Genomic DNA, 14,653 nt, shown 5'->3' on the forward strand with positions numbered 1-14,653 from the left:
CCCAGGTCCTTCCCTGCAGAATGGCTGCTTAGCCAGCTGGTCCCCAGCTTGTAACAGTGCTTGGGATTCTTCCGTCTGAACTTCTCTTTGTTGAACCTCATCAGATTTCTTTTGGCCCAATCCTCCAATTTGTCTAGGTCATGCTGTACCCTATCCCCACCCGTCAGTGTATCTCTCTCTCTCACGAGTGTAGTGTCACTGCTTTTGAGTCTTGCCACTGCTAGCACCTAATAAGTCTACTTCTCCATGGCTACGTCTACACTGCAGGCTTTTGTTGGCAGAGAAAATGCAAATTAAGTGCTCATTAGTATTTGTCGTGCTATCATTTGCATATTCTCTGCCGATGCTTTTTGCGGAAGAGGTTTTTGCACAAAAACAAGCAGTGTAGAGGGGGCTGTTTTGCACAAAATCCCCCTTTTGTGTAAGATCCCTTATGCCTCAAAAAAGGATGTATACAGGATCTTGCGCAAGAGGGGTTTTTGCGCAAAACGGCCCCGTCTACACTGCTTGTTTTTGCGCAAAAACCTCTTCCGCAAAAAGCATCGACAAATGACACTGTGACAAATGCTAATGAGTGCTTCATTTGCATTATCTCTGCCAACAAAAGGCTGCAGTGTAGTTGTAGCCCATGTGATTTCATCTGTCCCCTACAGTTAAATCCAAAATCAGCATCTACAGTAAGTTGCTGACCCATATTGCTTCACAGTGGCAATGGGTATGGGTTGTTGTTTTGTGATGGTAATTTACGGGGAAAACTTGGGCGGGGGGAAGCTGGGAAATCACAAATATGCAGTAAATATGGAAAATCATGGCACTGCTTTCTTCCAAATAAATATTGCTCTAGCTATTTTAATGCAACCAAAAATAGTTAAAAACCTTTAGTGCTATAGCAGCAATGAACAATTTTAAAAACCAGCTCCAGCCCATGCCCCAATGAAGTGGAACCATGTAAGAAAACTTTAATAGGTTTGGAAGGAGGGGATGAGAGGAGGTACAATAAAATAGTTTTAGACTTCAAAGCCTCAGTTCAAGCAAGACTAAATGTATGTGGAGCATTCTCTCCGAATATTGTCATGAACTTAATTCTTTGTTTCAGGGCCAGAAAGGTGATCCTGGGCTCTCACCTGGAAAAGCTCATAATGGAGAGAAGGTAAGTATCATTTTTATTATTTATTAGACAGAGGTTGGGAACCCTTTGTGCTAGTGGTTGTCTTTATACTTTGCATGAGACAACAAGTAGCTTGTGGCACTTTGGAGACTAACAAATATATATACAAATAGTATCATGAGCTTTCGTAGGCAAAACCCACTTCCTCAGATGAGCTGGAAGCTGGAGTGGAAAATGTGGCTTCTGCCTATGAAAGCTCATGATACTATATATATGTATTTCATATATTCTATTTATACATTTGTTAGTCTCTAGGGACAGATCTACACTAGGAAATTATTTCAAAATAACTTATTTCCAAATTATAACTCGTGAAATAACTATTTCAAAACTGCGTGTCTGCAGTGCAAGAAAGTCTTGAAGTTAGTCCGTGTGAGGCTTCCTTAATGTGGTCATGCTACCTCAAACAAGGGCCCCAGGGAGCACTGGGGAGTAATCACTTTGAATGATTCTGGGGAGTAGTTATTTTGAAATAGCAGCAGTGGCATCCGATAGCCTAGGTGGTGAAAGGCTTTGCCTTCCCAAACCACCAGGCATTGCCATGCCCACACTCCGCCCCCAGAATGCCTGCAGTAGGTGTTCTGGGGGCGGAGTGTTGCTGTCCCCAGTGCCCACCCTCCCTGTGCTTGGATACTAGAACCTCCTCCCTCCCCCAGTGCTCTGGGAGCCATGCCGCATGGCCTCCTCCTCTCCTCCAGTGCTCCAGGGAGGCTGGGGAGCCGGAGCGCACACACGCCTCTTCGCCTCTCTTCCTCTCGCCAGTGCTCCAGGGAGACTGAGCACACTTGGCATGCTCTTTTCCCCTCCCTGGTATTCTGGGGAGGCGGGGGCATGCTCTGGGAGGGTGGGGCCTCAGCAGAGGGAACCGGGTTGTAGGTGGGGCTAAGGGCCTGCTTCTCCCAGCCCAGATGCACTAATTGCCCATGGTCTATGCTAGCGCTATTTCGAAATAACTATTTTGAAATAAGCGTTCTTCCTCATGGAAAGCAGGAGTTATTATTTTGAAATAACCAGCCCCTTATTTTGAAATAACAGGCTTGGTAATGTGGATGATCTGCTTGTTATTTTGAAATAAGGGCTAGACCAGGGTAAGGTGCCACAAGACTACTTGTTGTTTTTAAAGTTACAGACTACACAGCTATCCCTCTGAGACTTTCTAGTATGAGACAGTCCCCGTCCCAGAGATATTACAATCTAAACAGAAAAAGCCTTGGAGTTTTTCACTTTACAGATGGGGGTGACAGAAGAACAGACAGATGTAGGGTGTGTCTGTCATTGCACTTGCATGGGCATACCCACATTAGCTATAGTCTGGCTAGCACAGATAAAAATAGCAGGGACAACACAGCAGATCTGGTTTCAGCACAGGCTGTATTAACGTACTTGGAACCTTGGGTGTGGACCCATATTCCCTGCCCCTGCTGGGGTCTGTGATTTGCTCAAGGTCACATAAAGATTTTGCAACAGAGCTGGGAACTCAACGTAGATATTTTGTATCCAGTAGCTTAAGTGCGAGACCCATCTAGCTTTCTAGGGCAAGGGGAGAGAGATTTTTCTCTAGATCATTGTACTGAAAGTAGGTTGCATATGCTCCCACCCTGCGGTGTGAGAATGGATTTTTTTCCCCCAATGAAGTCTATTAGAATCAATGCCAACCATACAAGACCAAAATGCATGGTCTGATTTTTGGATTTAGCCTTTGTTATCTATTATGGGGTTCTATTGCTAAATCTTCTCAATAAATTAATCTGAGTTTTGCTGTTTCACATTGAATCATTTTTATTTATCTCTGATAATAAGGGCTCACATAAATGTTGAAATGAACAGAAAAACAATTGGAGTTGTCAGTTGTGTGATTGATTTGTTCTTTTATTAATGCCAGCACACTTCTTCCTTCATCACTCCTGTCCAATGCAAATAAATTTGTTTTGCCTCCCTCATAAATCATAACACTTTTCCTATTCATATATCATTAATGGAAAGAATTGGCCATGAAGGAACTATTAATTTGAAGCCAGGTGCCTTTGGTCCCTAAATTAAGATTCCCAAACCCAGTAAAGATGATGAAGTTAGAGAGCACTGAAATTATTCTCAACTCAACAGCATGAGGTGCCCTTGAAATTTTTTGTGTTGCTCCACAGTGGGTGTATTATGGAAAGCATCTACCAGAAAGATGTGTAACAGTTTTCTCACAAAGTACATCTAATGGAAACATGAGTAAAGCTGAGAGAACACTTAGCCCATGTTAACAAGGTCTCATTCCTGAGAGTACAGGCAGTCCGCGGGTTACGTACAAGATAGGGACTGTAGGTTTGTTCTTAAGTTGAATTTGTATGTAAGTCGGAACTGGTACATATTGTAGGGGAAACTCTAGCCAAACATTTCTCCAGAGCTCAGTTTTATTCTCCCCCACCTCACTTCCTTCAGTCCTTTATTCTCAAGCTGAGATGTCTGCTGAGAAAAGCTGCTCCGCGTCTCCCTGATCTGGGGGGGGGGAGGGAGCAGCTAGTGTGGGGTTGCCTCACCCCGTTTGTAAGTAGGGATTCGATGTAAGTCGGATCCATGTAACCCGGGGACTGCCTGTATTTGTAGAAATTCAGAGCTTTCAGCAAAAGTTTGGAGAAATTCCTAATTCTTCAGCTGCTTGTACCAAACTCATGTTAAATAAGGACTGAAATAATTAGTCACAGTCCATGCTAACTTTCATTGAGTCTAGTCAGAGAAAGGAAAACTGTGCAACAAGGAACCGGATGTGGTATGTAAATCACTTGCTCCAAGGGGCCTAGACCATTCCTAAGATGTTTAATCCGGGTTGAATTCAGTCCTTTCCCAGGAGTGCAGGCAACCAACAAACCTCTCCTTCTAAGCAGCCAAGAAAAGATCAATCAACATTGTGTAGACAAGGAAAATCATTCTATTCTCAGAACAATCTGAATTGGAGCTATGGGCTGAGCAACTTTAGTCGTTGTTTCTGAACTGGCTGCTGGTTTTGACAGATGGAAGTGGCTGATGTCTGCTGTTCATGTTGCATTTAAAAGGCAGGAGATTGCTATATAATATCCTGTCAAATTGCAATTGCAATATGCAGCTGAAGGAGCTAATTAAAAAGAGGTGAAAAACCCTGCTAGTGAAAAACTGGAATCTCCACTGTAGCTGCAGTTAATTCATCAAGTCTACGTCTACACTGGCATGATTTTCCAGAAATGCTTTTAACGGAAAAGTTTTCCGTTAAAAGCGTTTTCGGAAAAGTGCGTCTAGATTGGCAGGGTGCTTTTCCGGAAAAGCACTTTTTGCGGAAAAGCGTCGTTGGCCAATCTAGATGCACTTTTCCGCAAAAAAGCCCCGGTTGCCATTTTCGCGATCGGGGCTTTTTTGCGGAAAACAGTACTGTGCCGTCTACACTGGCCTTTTTGCGCAAAAGTCTTTTGGAAAAAGACTTTTGTCCGAACGGGAGCAGCATAGTATTTCCGGAAAATCACTGACGATCTTACATGAGATCGTCAGTGCTTTTCTGGAAATTCAAGCGGCCAGTGTAGACAGCTGGCAAGTTTTTCGGGAAAAGCGGCTGATTTTCTGGAAAAACTTGCCAGTCTAGACACAGCCCAATAGTTTAAGTGATCCAATTAATAGAGAATATGAATTTACTATGATCTTTCAATGGCATTTCTATTAATTCTTTCTGGTGGATTTCTGAGGAATTAAGAGAAGAATCATAGCTGTTCAGTTCCAGAGTATTCTATTCTGTGACAAATAATTTCAGCAAGGCCATATGGCAAGTGGGAATAAAAGCAACTGAAAACTAACAAGGCATGCTTGCTTTTTACAGGGAGACCTGGGCTTACCTGGTTTGAGTGGGCTTCCTGGACCACCTGGTCGGAAGGTAAGCACATATTCGGTTTTAGTCAATTAAAGCAAGATTGTCTATCAATAACAGTAAGTACTCTTCTCAGACGCCTTTCACACTAAAATGCCAGTGTTTTCAAATTTTTTAATGAAGCCTCAACCCTCAGTGAGGGGGGAACAAGTTGTTATTTGTGATTTACAGTTTTGTAAATTGAGGCACTGAGATTAAGTGACTTGCCAAAGGTCACGCAAGTGAAATCATGACCGAAGCAGGGATTAGAATGCTGGAATTGTGACTCCCATTCTGTTTTTCTCAGCACGGGACTACACTGCCTTTAACCCTCTAACTCTGTGTAGTGACTAAGAAAAGTGGCCAGGCTTAGGTCAGGTTTAATTAACACATGGTAGCCAAGCCTTTCTAAACTTTTTCAATTTCAGGTACTTATACATCCCTCAATGCTATAGAATCTGAGCACCTCACAAACCTGAATGTATTTGTCCTCCCATCATGCTGTGAGGCAGGACACTGCTATTATCCCCATTTCACCATTGGGAAAATGAGCACAGAGAGGGTAAGTGACTCACCCCAGGTCATACCAGAAGTCTATGGCAGAGCAGGAAACTAAACCTGCCTCTCCCAAGACTAGCACCCTACCCATTGGAACATGCTTTCTCTAAATGCAACTCTTTCCCTAGCGTGTAGGTGGGATACCATCTTTATTTCAGTTAAAGCTAATCGTATCCTAGAATGGGCAGGAGCTAAACTGAGGTACCTGTTAGGTATGGCTTAGCTAGTGTATGTTATGTGAACCTGAAGGAAGCCTGATCACACTTGGTGGTGAAAGTGAATCATTACGCATTTGGAGCGGGAGTTCCTTTCTCCCTGTTTTTTGTATGGAACTTGAAATTAACACGGATCTGCTTTGTTTGCTTCTGTATTGGTGCCATCAGCCACACAGATGTCACCAGCAATGCGCATGGGTCTGAGAATGCCACCATGTGCTGGAGTGTGAGATTCCTCTCTACCATATCCCGCCACTGGTGTTTACTTCCCCCCATTAGTACCCCAACCACGTTAGCACTGTTAATTGTGTCCATGCTTCTAGTGGTGGCAAATTCCACAGCTTTGTGTGAGTGGAAGCTTTTTTTATTTCTGTTTTTCCTAAAGCAATTCTGGTTTTTGTTTTGCCCTCCTGCAAAGAAGCATCAATGTAGCTGGGAAGGCTGAAATAAATGGATTTCAGGGAGCACGGATGAGACCTTCCAGCCTGGAGATGCTTACTAACTACACCTCAGCATGGGACTCCTGGTTGCTTCTTCCTTACTATTTAATACATTTGTTTTGATTCACGGTCTTTCACCTCCAGGTTGCTGATATGCAACAAGCTCTGCTGGTAGTGGCTGAAGATTGTTCAATGGCTTACGTGGAGCGTCATTGCTATTCCTAGTTGGCAAATACTGACATTGTAAAACTGACCATTGTAATTGCCATTCTTTTGGTCACTCAGCAGAGAGGTCAAGATGTGAACGGACATGTGCATGCGCACAAAACTCTACCTCCGAATTGGGGCCGTGGCCATTGGAGCAGTGCTAAGTGAAATTTCTAACTGAAACCTTTTTCAGCAAAATATGCAAATTCAGCACTACGGAATTATTTAGCAAAGTAACTCGCTCCCGTGGAACATTTCCATTTTAATTTTTTTAAATGAAACATTTGATTCTTTATTTGAAATAACTTTCCATTTCTGAATTTCCGTTACCTTTTTCATTTTAAAACAAATGCTTGAAACTGAAATAAAACATTTTGTTCAACCCAAGATGAATTTTTATTTTTTTAATTGCTGGCAAACCAAAAAATCCCATTTTTTGCCCTGCTCTAACTGGGGAAAGCTTCCAATGCGACTACCCACCTTCCAGTTCTGTGGCTAGATATTTTCCATCTCCAGGGCTATCATTTGATCACCTTTCACATGCACTAAATTTGCAGTAGGGCAGCTGTGCTTATTGATCTCATCCCTAAATGTAGGGGAAAGGAGGAGAGGGAATGAAAGTAGAAATTGCCTGCAGGGGGCAGCGGTGCTTGTTCCACCTGGATTACCGAGTGGAGTGATGAGGGGTTAACTAACCCCTCACATTCTGCTTTCATAAACTAATTCTAATGCATTAGTTGCAAAGAACACAGTTTTCTTAGCATAGCAGCTCATAAAACATAGCCTTACGGTTTTGGTCAGCAAAATGCAGTGTCAGGTCAGAATGGTTTTATGGTGGAAAGAATGGAGCAGGAGTAGGAGACTAAACAAATAGACCCAAAGCCAATGCAGAGGCCTCACACCTGACTTTGGAAAACCTGAAGCTCATTTAGGGATTGTGGTGAAGCTGGAGAGGTGCTTTGCTTCTTCAAGGACATGAGTAAATTGGATTGTGAGATTTTCCTTTAGTGCAACATAAAAAAAGGAACTAGCTTGGCAGATGCTTTGGGGCTGCCTGGATTTTATTAGCCTTCTAAATTAAGAAAACTTTTAAAAGCTCTTGGAGTAATATTTGGAAAAACAATTTATAATCTGGATTCCTTGCTGGCATTTCCCCAGTGAAAATACCTTGATGTTTGGCTGCTGGCAGGGAGCCCATTTAGCCTTGTCCTTCTATGGGCCAAGCGGGAAAAGAGCATCATTCAGGGGGCTTGGATGGAACCCCATCCGCATTTGTTCATAAACTCTCTGGGTAAGGACTTCCAACGAGACACAAGTTTCCCTTATGGGTTTCTCTCTACCACAAATGTTTTTCTTTTTGAAAGAAGCAGTTGGCGCCACACGAGTCTCTGAGATGGAGCTCCTACCAAAGGCCTATAGTTCCATATGGTATCATTTGTGCCATAAACACACATCCACCATGTGAATTCACAGGCCACCTATTCCTTTGTAGGTTTGGATGATCTGGTCTGTGAGTGCCCACAAATACTTTTTGCCTTTGCCCAGCTATTGGGTATGTGAAACAGCTGTTCAAACAAGGGATACCAAAACCATTGTGGTGTGGTCTGAGAGAGAGACATTGCTCCTCCACTTCACATGGAGTGAATTTTGCTTTTGCTGAACAGCAATTCTGGAGAATGGGGACCCCAGAAGGGAAGTGCATTAAAGAAAACTAGCAGCCCATTAATGTCTGTTGGCATTTGGATGCAGAACATGACCATCCTGCAAACTGAGTCTACTGAAGTACTGTGCAACATCTCCTCAGAGAGAATATTGTAGAGGTCAGAACAGCTACTACTGTAGCTGAATGTAAGACTGTGCATGATGGAGATATATTGAGAATGACTGACTCACCTTAGGTCATACATAAATATGAGGCAGAGCTGGGAACTTGAACCCAGTTTTCTTGGGTAGTCAGTTGAGGGCTCCATCCTCTAGGCCATCTTTCCAAACAGGCTTCATTTAACCCCGGGGTTGGCCACTGCCCAAGGTCTGCTTGTTGAAGCCAATCCCTTTCCCACAGAAATGTCAATTGTCATCCTAGCTGTGATGGGGTAGATTATAAACATTGTCACAGATGAGCTGGTCCTTCAGTGAAGCATAATTTCCTTTCACGGTGACAATCCCTTTTGTCACCCTCTTATTATCAGGAAGTGTTTGGACAGGGTAAATCTAATTGTTTTCATACATGCTTTTCTGTCATTTCAGTGCTCTTTAAAGAGGACTGCAGCAGGTGACACTTTCACATACCAGCTATCCTTAGAATGCCCACGCTTTTTCTTTTCTAGCTATGACTAACCTCAGACAGTGGTAATCACAGGTTAATGAGAGGAAACACATTTTAAACACCCACGAGAAAACCGTAAATAGTGAAGAGTATATTTAATAGGATGTAACAATACAATACAATCTGTATATTTAGCTTGAGAGGTAATCATTTGGCTATATATAAAAACATTGTAATGCATGCTGCAGACGTTAGCTCCAGGCTTGTACTTACAGTCTCCAGATCTTCCTCCACTCTTGCTATGATTGTGGCTGGTAGGAAATCTTAGGAAGCAATCAAAATCCTGAATTTTTTGGGTCTGACTTATCTAAAAGAAGCTTTTATGTGTCTTAATTTTTTTTAGAAGAAGAGGAGCTAAAATGTTCCTTATTGTCTTGAAAACAATGACTATTTCTGTGGCACCTTAGCCTTGGTCTGCACTAGGCATTTATTTTGAAATAACTCCCCGTATTTCAAAATAACAAGCAGAGAGTCCATACTAGCACACCTGTTATTTCAAAATAAGGGGCTGGTTATTTCAAAATAATAACTCCTGCTTTTCACAAGGAATAACCCTTATTTTGAAATAGTTATTTTGAAATAGCAGTGGTGTAGATACTCCACTGCTGCTATTGGAAATAACTACTCCCCAGAGTCATTCAGAGTAATTAGTCCCCAGTGCTTCCTGGGTCTCTAAGCCGAGGTAGCATGTCCACATAAAAGCTACATCTACCCTACAAGGTTTTTGCGCCAAAACCGGCAGGCTGTCTACACTGGCCGCCTATTACGGAATAGGCATGCAAATGTAGCACTTTGGAAGAGGCAAATCCGCGGGGGATTTAAATATCCCCCGCGGCATTTGCATTTTCATGGCCGCCGCTTTTTTTCCGGCTTGGAGATAAGCCGGAGAAAAGCGTCCAGACTGGCACGATCCTCCAGAATAAAGCCTTATTCCGGAGGATCTCTTATTTCTACTTGCAACTTGCATCAAGAAACTTTTAAAAGAGGAACAAAAGTCTGTGTTCAGATTTGTTTGAATATCAGAAACCCTGAAACTTTAGATCTTGGCCTTTGCAGCTAGATCTCCTAACAGAGTCCATCCTATGGAGAGGACTTGAAAAGGGCCCTTTTATTTTTCTGGATGAGGAGATAGACTTCTAATGTAGTTTTTCACTAGCTCTTCAAGTCTCAGAAATGGTTCCAGGCTGATTGCTGGTTGAAAGCACATTTCAGGTATATGAAGATGCTGGGCAAGGAAGTCGTTAAGCAATCAGCTCTTTTTATTTACCACCTATGGCACTGCCTTGCTCTGGCCCCTAGATGAGGTTTCTCATTTACTTTAAGGTGTGATGTCCTCTGTCAGGAGAAGTGGCTACCGAGGCTAATTATGTGTAGAAGCAAAGACATTACATTTTGATGTGGGGTTGCCTAGAGCCCTCTAGATTCTGTTTCAGATCTTGCCAGTGGCAGTAACAGAGTGCTCATTCCAGCTGAGTGCCCTTTGCAAAGTGGATAATGTCAGATCATTGACAGACCCTCTGTGCCTGACTCAAGTGGAAGTCTATGTCCTCCATGTCCCTGCAGAGCAGGAAATAAATATGGAGGGCAGAGACAACAGAGAGGCATAGCCTGGTGTGCTCAGTGGAAACCAATCTCCACTGGAGTCTTTTCAGCACTTTTGTCTGATCAGTTACCCTCTTACCTCTCAACTTGCCAAACCCCTGACCTGGGACAAAGATTTCAAACTAGATAACTAACTCATCACTCACTGACAACTTTGCTAACTGCAACCCAGTGCAGTTATATCCCTGTTGCAAAATTCCCATTGATTTCAATATACATAAGATTTTATCCCATGAATCTGGTTTAATAGAACTGGGGAAGGGTGTTGCAGGACACAGAAAATATGACTGGTTGGGTAGTTTATTTTGTAGATATGTTCTTCCAGGTCCACTCTAAGATACAGACCTTTCTAATGGATAGCGCTCAGGTACAAAGCACACAGCCACATCTGTGATACTGAAAATCCAGCTGTGAAGTGGTGGTTATTTGCATTGCAATAGCCTTTACAGACTCCAACCAACATCAAGGCTCCATAAATTAGATGTTGTACATACACATAGCAGCTGACAGCCCTTAAAAGGCTACTGCCTAAACAGACCAAAGGAGAAAAGTTAACATGAATCATAAAACATATTAGAATTGGAGGAAACTTCTCTATATAGATTTCTTCCCTACTGGAATGAGAAATTCGAAGTTCTGATTATTTTTTTCTTGTTACTTTTATATTTTTAAACAGGGATACAAAGGCTACCCTGGACCACCAGGTCATCCTGGAGACCAGGTGAGTGTCATGCCCAGGTTCTACGACTTAAGCTACAAAGATTTAATCTCTTACCTGCTTATAGCCTGAAATCAAGTTGTTCAATGCAAAGTGTTTATTCAGAGCCAGTCTGATGGAGAGATGATTTATGCAGCTACCTCTGGTGTAATCAGGAGTTATGTACAGACATTAACAAAACATCATTGTGGTCACGGAAAAGGGAAGGACTTAATTAAGCTTCTATTTTCAACCTTTATTTCACAAAATTGTGTACATTTATAAAGTGGAAATAGGGGCAGATTTTTGCTTATTCTTTTTCCTTTACATTAAGTTTTCAGCTGAAGTTTACTAATTAGCCACATCATACTAAGTACTTGACTGTACTTCACCTTCCACCCCCCCTTTTTTATTTGGCTAAACCTGATGTTTGCAGTAAAATGGCAATGAATAGCCATGCCTGTTAGCAATGATGTTAAAGGATATTATACATTAATCCATTTAGTTTTAAAGAATTTTGGCAGAACTTTCCCCCTAGGAAAACAGTTCATATGCCAGTGATATAGATGCAACCTTACACCTTCTCTTAGCCTCCTTGTTCCAAACTACCTGCAGGTTTCAGTGTAGGGATGGGAAGATAGCAACACCTGCTTTATGCCTGGATCCTGCTGAGTTGGCTTCTGTAGCATTTTCATCTCCTTTAATATATTCCTCTGCCTTTTTAAACCTATTTTATTGTTCTTTTTAAATCTGAATCAAGTTCATTCATAACATCCTCTCTTTCAAGGCAAAGCAGCTAAAATCTAATAGGGTGTGGCACTAACCTTACCTTTGTGTGTTTTTATTTTAAGGGTGAACAAGGACCTGATGGGAGCCCAGGTGCCAAAGGTTATCCTGGCAGGCAGGTGCAGTAAATCTTAATGTGCTGTGCACAGAGTAGGGACTTGGGTATGCAGGTATATGTGAGCATACCACACTAAATATAATGCTCACATCTTGGAATATGTTTATTTGTTTGTTTTGTTTTTCCTTTTGCATAAATAGTGTGGTTCTTTCTGATTTGTTAGTGAGCATTCAGGTTCTTAGAAACTGTTCCATTCCTTGTGTCCATTGTTTTTTTAAAACAAAGGCACACTCATTTGAGAAATTGACCTGCTCTCTGGGGAATCCCCTTGGGACATTGTGGCGGTGCCACGTAAACATGATTGCTGCAGGTTCTGCTCTTGTCAAAGATGGCCTATAGATGTAAACAAAGAAAAAACTACAAAGCACTTTTTTTCAGACCTCCTTTATTATCATGAAGGACGGGAAGGGGACATATGCCCAGGACCCCGTCCACCTGCCATTTGCAGATCACTTTTAATACCTAATGTCAATTTTTTTAAAAAACATAACCTTAGGCTATGTCTAGATTACACTGATCTATCGGAAAAGGGTACACAAATTGCGCTCTGCAATTTGTGTACCTTTTTTTCTGATAGTCTTTTCAGAAGAGGCTTTTCTGAAATTTGTTCCATCTACACTGGGCCAAATTTCCAAAAAGCCTCTTCTTTCAGAAGAGCTCTTCTTCCTCATGGGAAGAGGAAGACAGAGCTTCCAAAAGAGGGCATCTGCTCTTCTGCAAAAAAAAAGCACAAGAACAGATGTGTTCCCTGGACACGACGGGGTTTTTCCAGGGTACTGGCGCGGGGAATCCCACATACACCTGGGAACCTTGTGGCAGGTGGTTCTGGTGGTGTAAGCGGCTCCGCAGCAGGGCGTCCGCCAGTATGGGGAGCTCTGGTGCCACAGCCAGGAGTCCTGCAGAAAGGGCTCAGGTGGTGCAGGGAGTCCATGGCACTGGGGGCTCAGGCAGTGAAGGGAGTTCCGGTGGTTTGTACAGAGCTGCTCCCTGTAGCAATGTGCTACTTAGGGGGAACTTAGGATTCGACTGGTAGCACATCGCTACAGGGAACAGCTCTGTACGAGCCACCGGCATTGCAGCCAGGGCGGCAGGGGCTCAGGCAGCGCAAGGAACCCCGCAGCACATCTAGGAGCCCTGCGGCAGGGAGCTCTGGTGGTATAAGCAGCCCTGTGGCAGGGGACTCAGCCAGCTTGGGGAGCTCTGGTGGCGCAGTCAGGAGCCCTGCAGCAGGGACCTCAGGCGGCTCAGCTGGGAGTCCCAGGGCGGAGGTGTCCAGACAGAACTGGCAGTGAAGCTGGCTGAAGGCAGTGGGGTCTGGCTGGGTTCAGAAACAGAGTCAGCGGGTATCTGGGAGGCCAGAGACAGGGCACCTGCCCTGGTCCAGCAAATTCCCTTGTTTGGGACTAGCCAGGTCCCAAGGGTGCCGGACTACAGAGGTCCAATCTGTACTAAAAATAGAATAACCATGGTGGTGGGAGCCGTAGGACAGGTTTGCTGCCCTGAGTGTAATCCCAATCCAAGACCCTAGCTATGAATATGGGTAGTTGCCCCTCCTGTGCTCATACTGCCATGGCTGTGTGTCTGTTTTTAGTGGGTATATCTACTTGAGATGGAAATCACACTCTCCAGCTCTAATGTAGATATGCACTGGTAGGCTTATACTGAGTGATCACCTTCAGATATGACTCACACAGCTGCAGAGTTGTTAGCCTATTACTAGTGAGCTATTGCATATATTAGATTAAACGTCCTGCATTCATACATCTTTGGTATGAATATGAACAACTGATTCCAGAAATATGTACTGATAGCATCATAGAGATACCCAAGTCTGTGAAAGTGGGGAATAAATCACAGACAAATACCCAGGAAAATGCAGGCAATAGGAGAGACTGAGATTTTTCTGAATCTAATGTGAATGTTACATACGTGCCCTTTGCTCTTGGGAGACTTGTACACAAGAGCATCATGTGGGAGTATGTGTTCATCAGTCCAATCAATGTAATAAATTGATGCTATGGTGAACTGACCAGGTTAGTGGATGCTGTTTAATGGGTTCTTAGCAGGGTCTTACTCCCAGATAAGCGGAACAAAGTATCTGCCTCCAAGTAAATAGAAAGCAAAAGTGATTTTAAAATGCAGTTATGGTGAAGAAAGTGGCTTTGGAAAATGGCACCTTCTTACTGAAGAGAGCTGAACCCTGTGTGTTTTCAGTCAGTTCTCTCTACAGACTAAGATTTTACTATTTGGCTGTGCAGTGCTATGGAGGAGGGAGCTTGGCTCTGTTTTGCTTTGTGCATCATAGACCGAATTGTTAACTATGTTCCAACAGCAGAAATCCTCTACTGGTGACAGTGTGTGAGCCAGAAAGAGCATAACTTGACTTTCAGATCTGAGGTTGAATAAGCAAGCTGCCAGCTAAATTAAAAAATAAACCTGTCCTTTTTACTTGTAAACTAGATAAATATGGTCTGGAAGTTGGTGAAAGGCAATAAATATGGAATCTCATTATGTAACTTTTATAGGGTCTCTTTTCAGAATACAGCCCTGTTTAAGGAAGGGCAATGGGTACAGAAATACAATGAGGTCTATTTGGAATTCTTTCCACAGCATCCAGTGCACTGGTTAGAACTTGCCCAGTGTAACTAATTTTACAGTGTCATAAGGCCAATCTTCCTTCACT

At 43.0% G+C, this 14,653-nt stretch overlaps 1 protein-coding gene across 3 annotated transcripts in view; it reads left to right on the forward strand.

The window, feature by feature from the left end:
• The window catches only part of COL27A1 (collagen type XXVII alpha 1 chain), a 305,308-nt gene that overhangs the window by 68,306 nt on the left and 222,349 nt on the right, over positions 1-14,653 (forward strand). For all 3 annotated transcript variants that reach the window (XM_014580186.3, XM_014580187.3, XM_014580190.3), the window contains 4 exons: positions 1,097-1,150; positions 4,995-5,048; positions 11,046-11,090; positions 11,918-11,971. In XM_014580186.3, the coding sequence (XP_014435672.2) occupies positions 1,097-1,150; positions 4,995-5,048; positions 11,046-11,090; positions 11,918-11,971 (207 nt within the window). The remainder of the gene's footprint in view (positions 1-1,096; positions 1,151-4,994; positions 5,049-11,045; positions 11,091-11,917; positions 11,972-14,653) is intronic.

Source organism: Pelodiscus sinensis, chromosome 22 (assembly GCF_049634645.1).
Source record: "Pelodiscus sinensis isolate JC-2024 chromosome 22, ASM4963464v1, whole genome shotgun sequence".
Classification (NCBI taxonomy): domain Eukaryota; kingdom Metazoa; phylum Chordata; order Testudines; family Trionychidae; genus Pelodiscus; species Pelodiscus sinensis.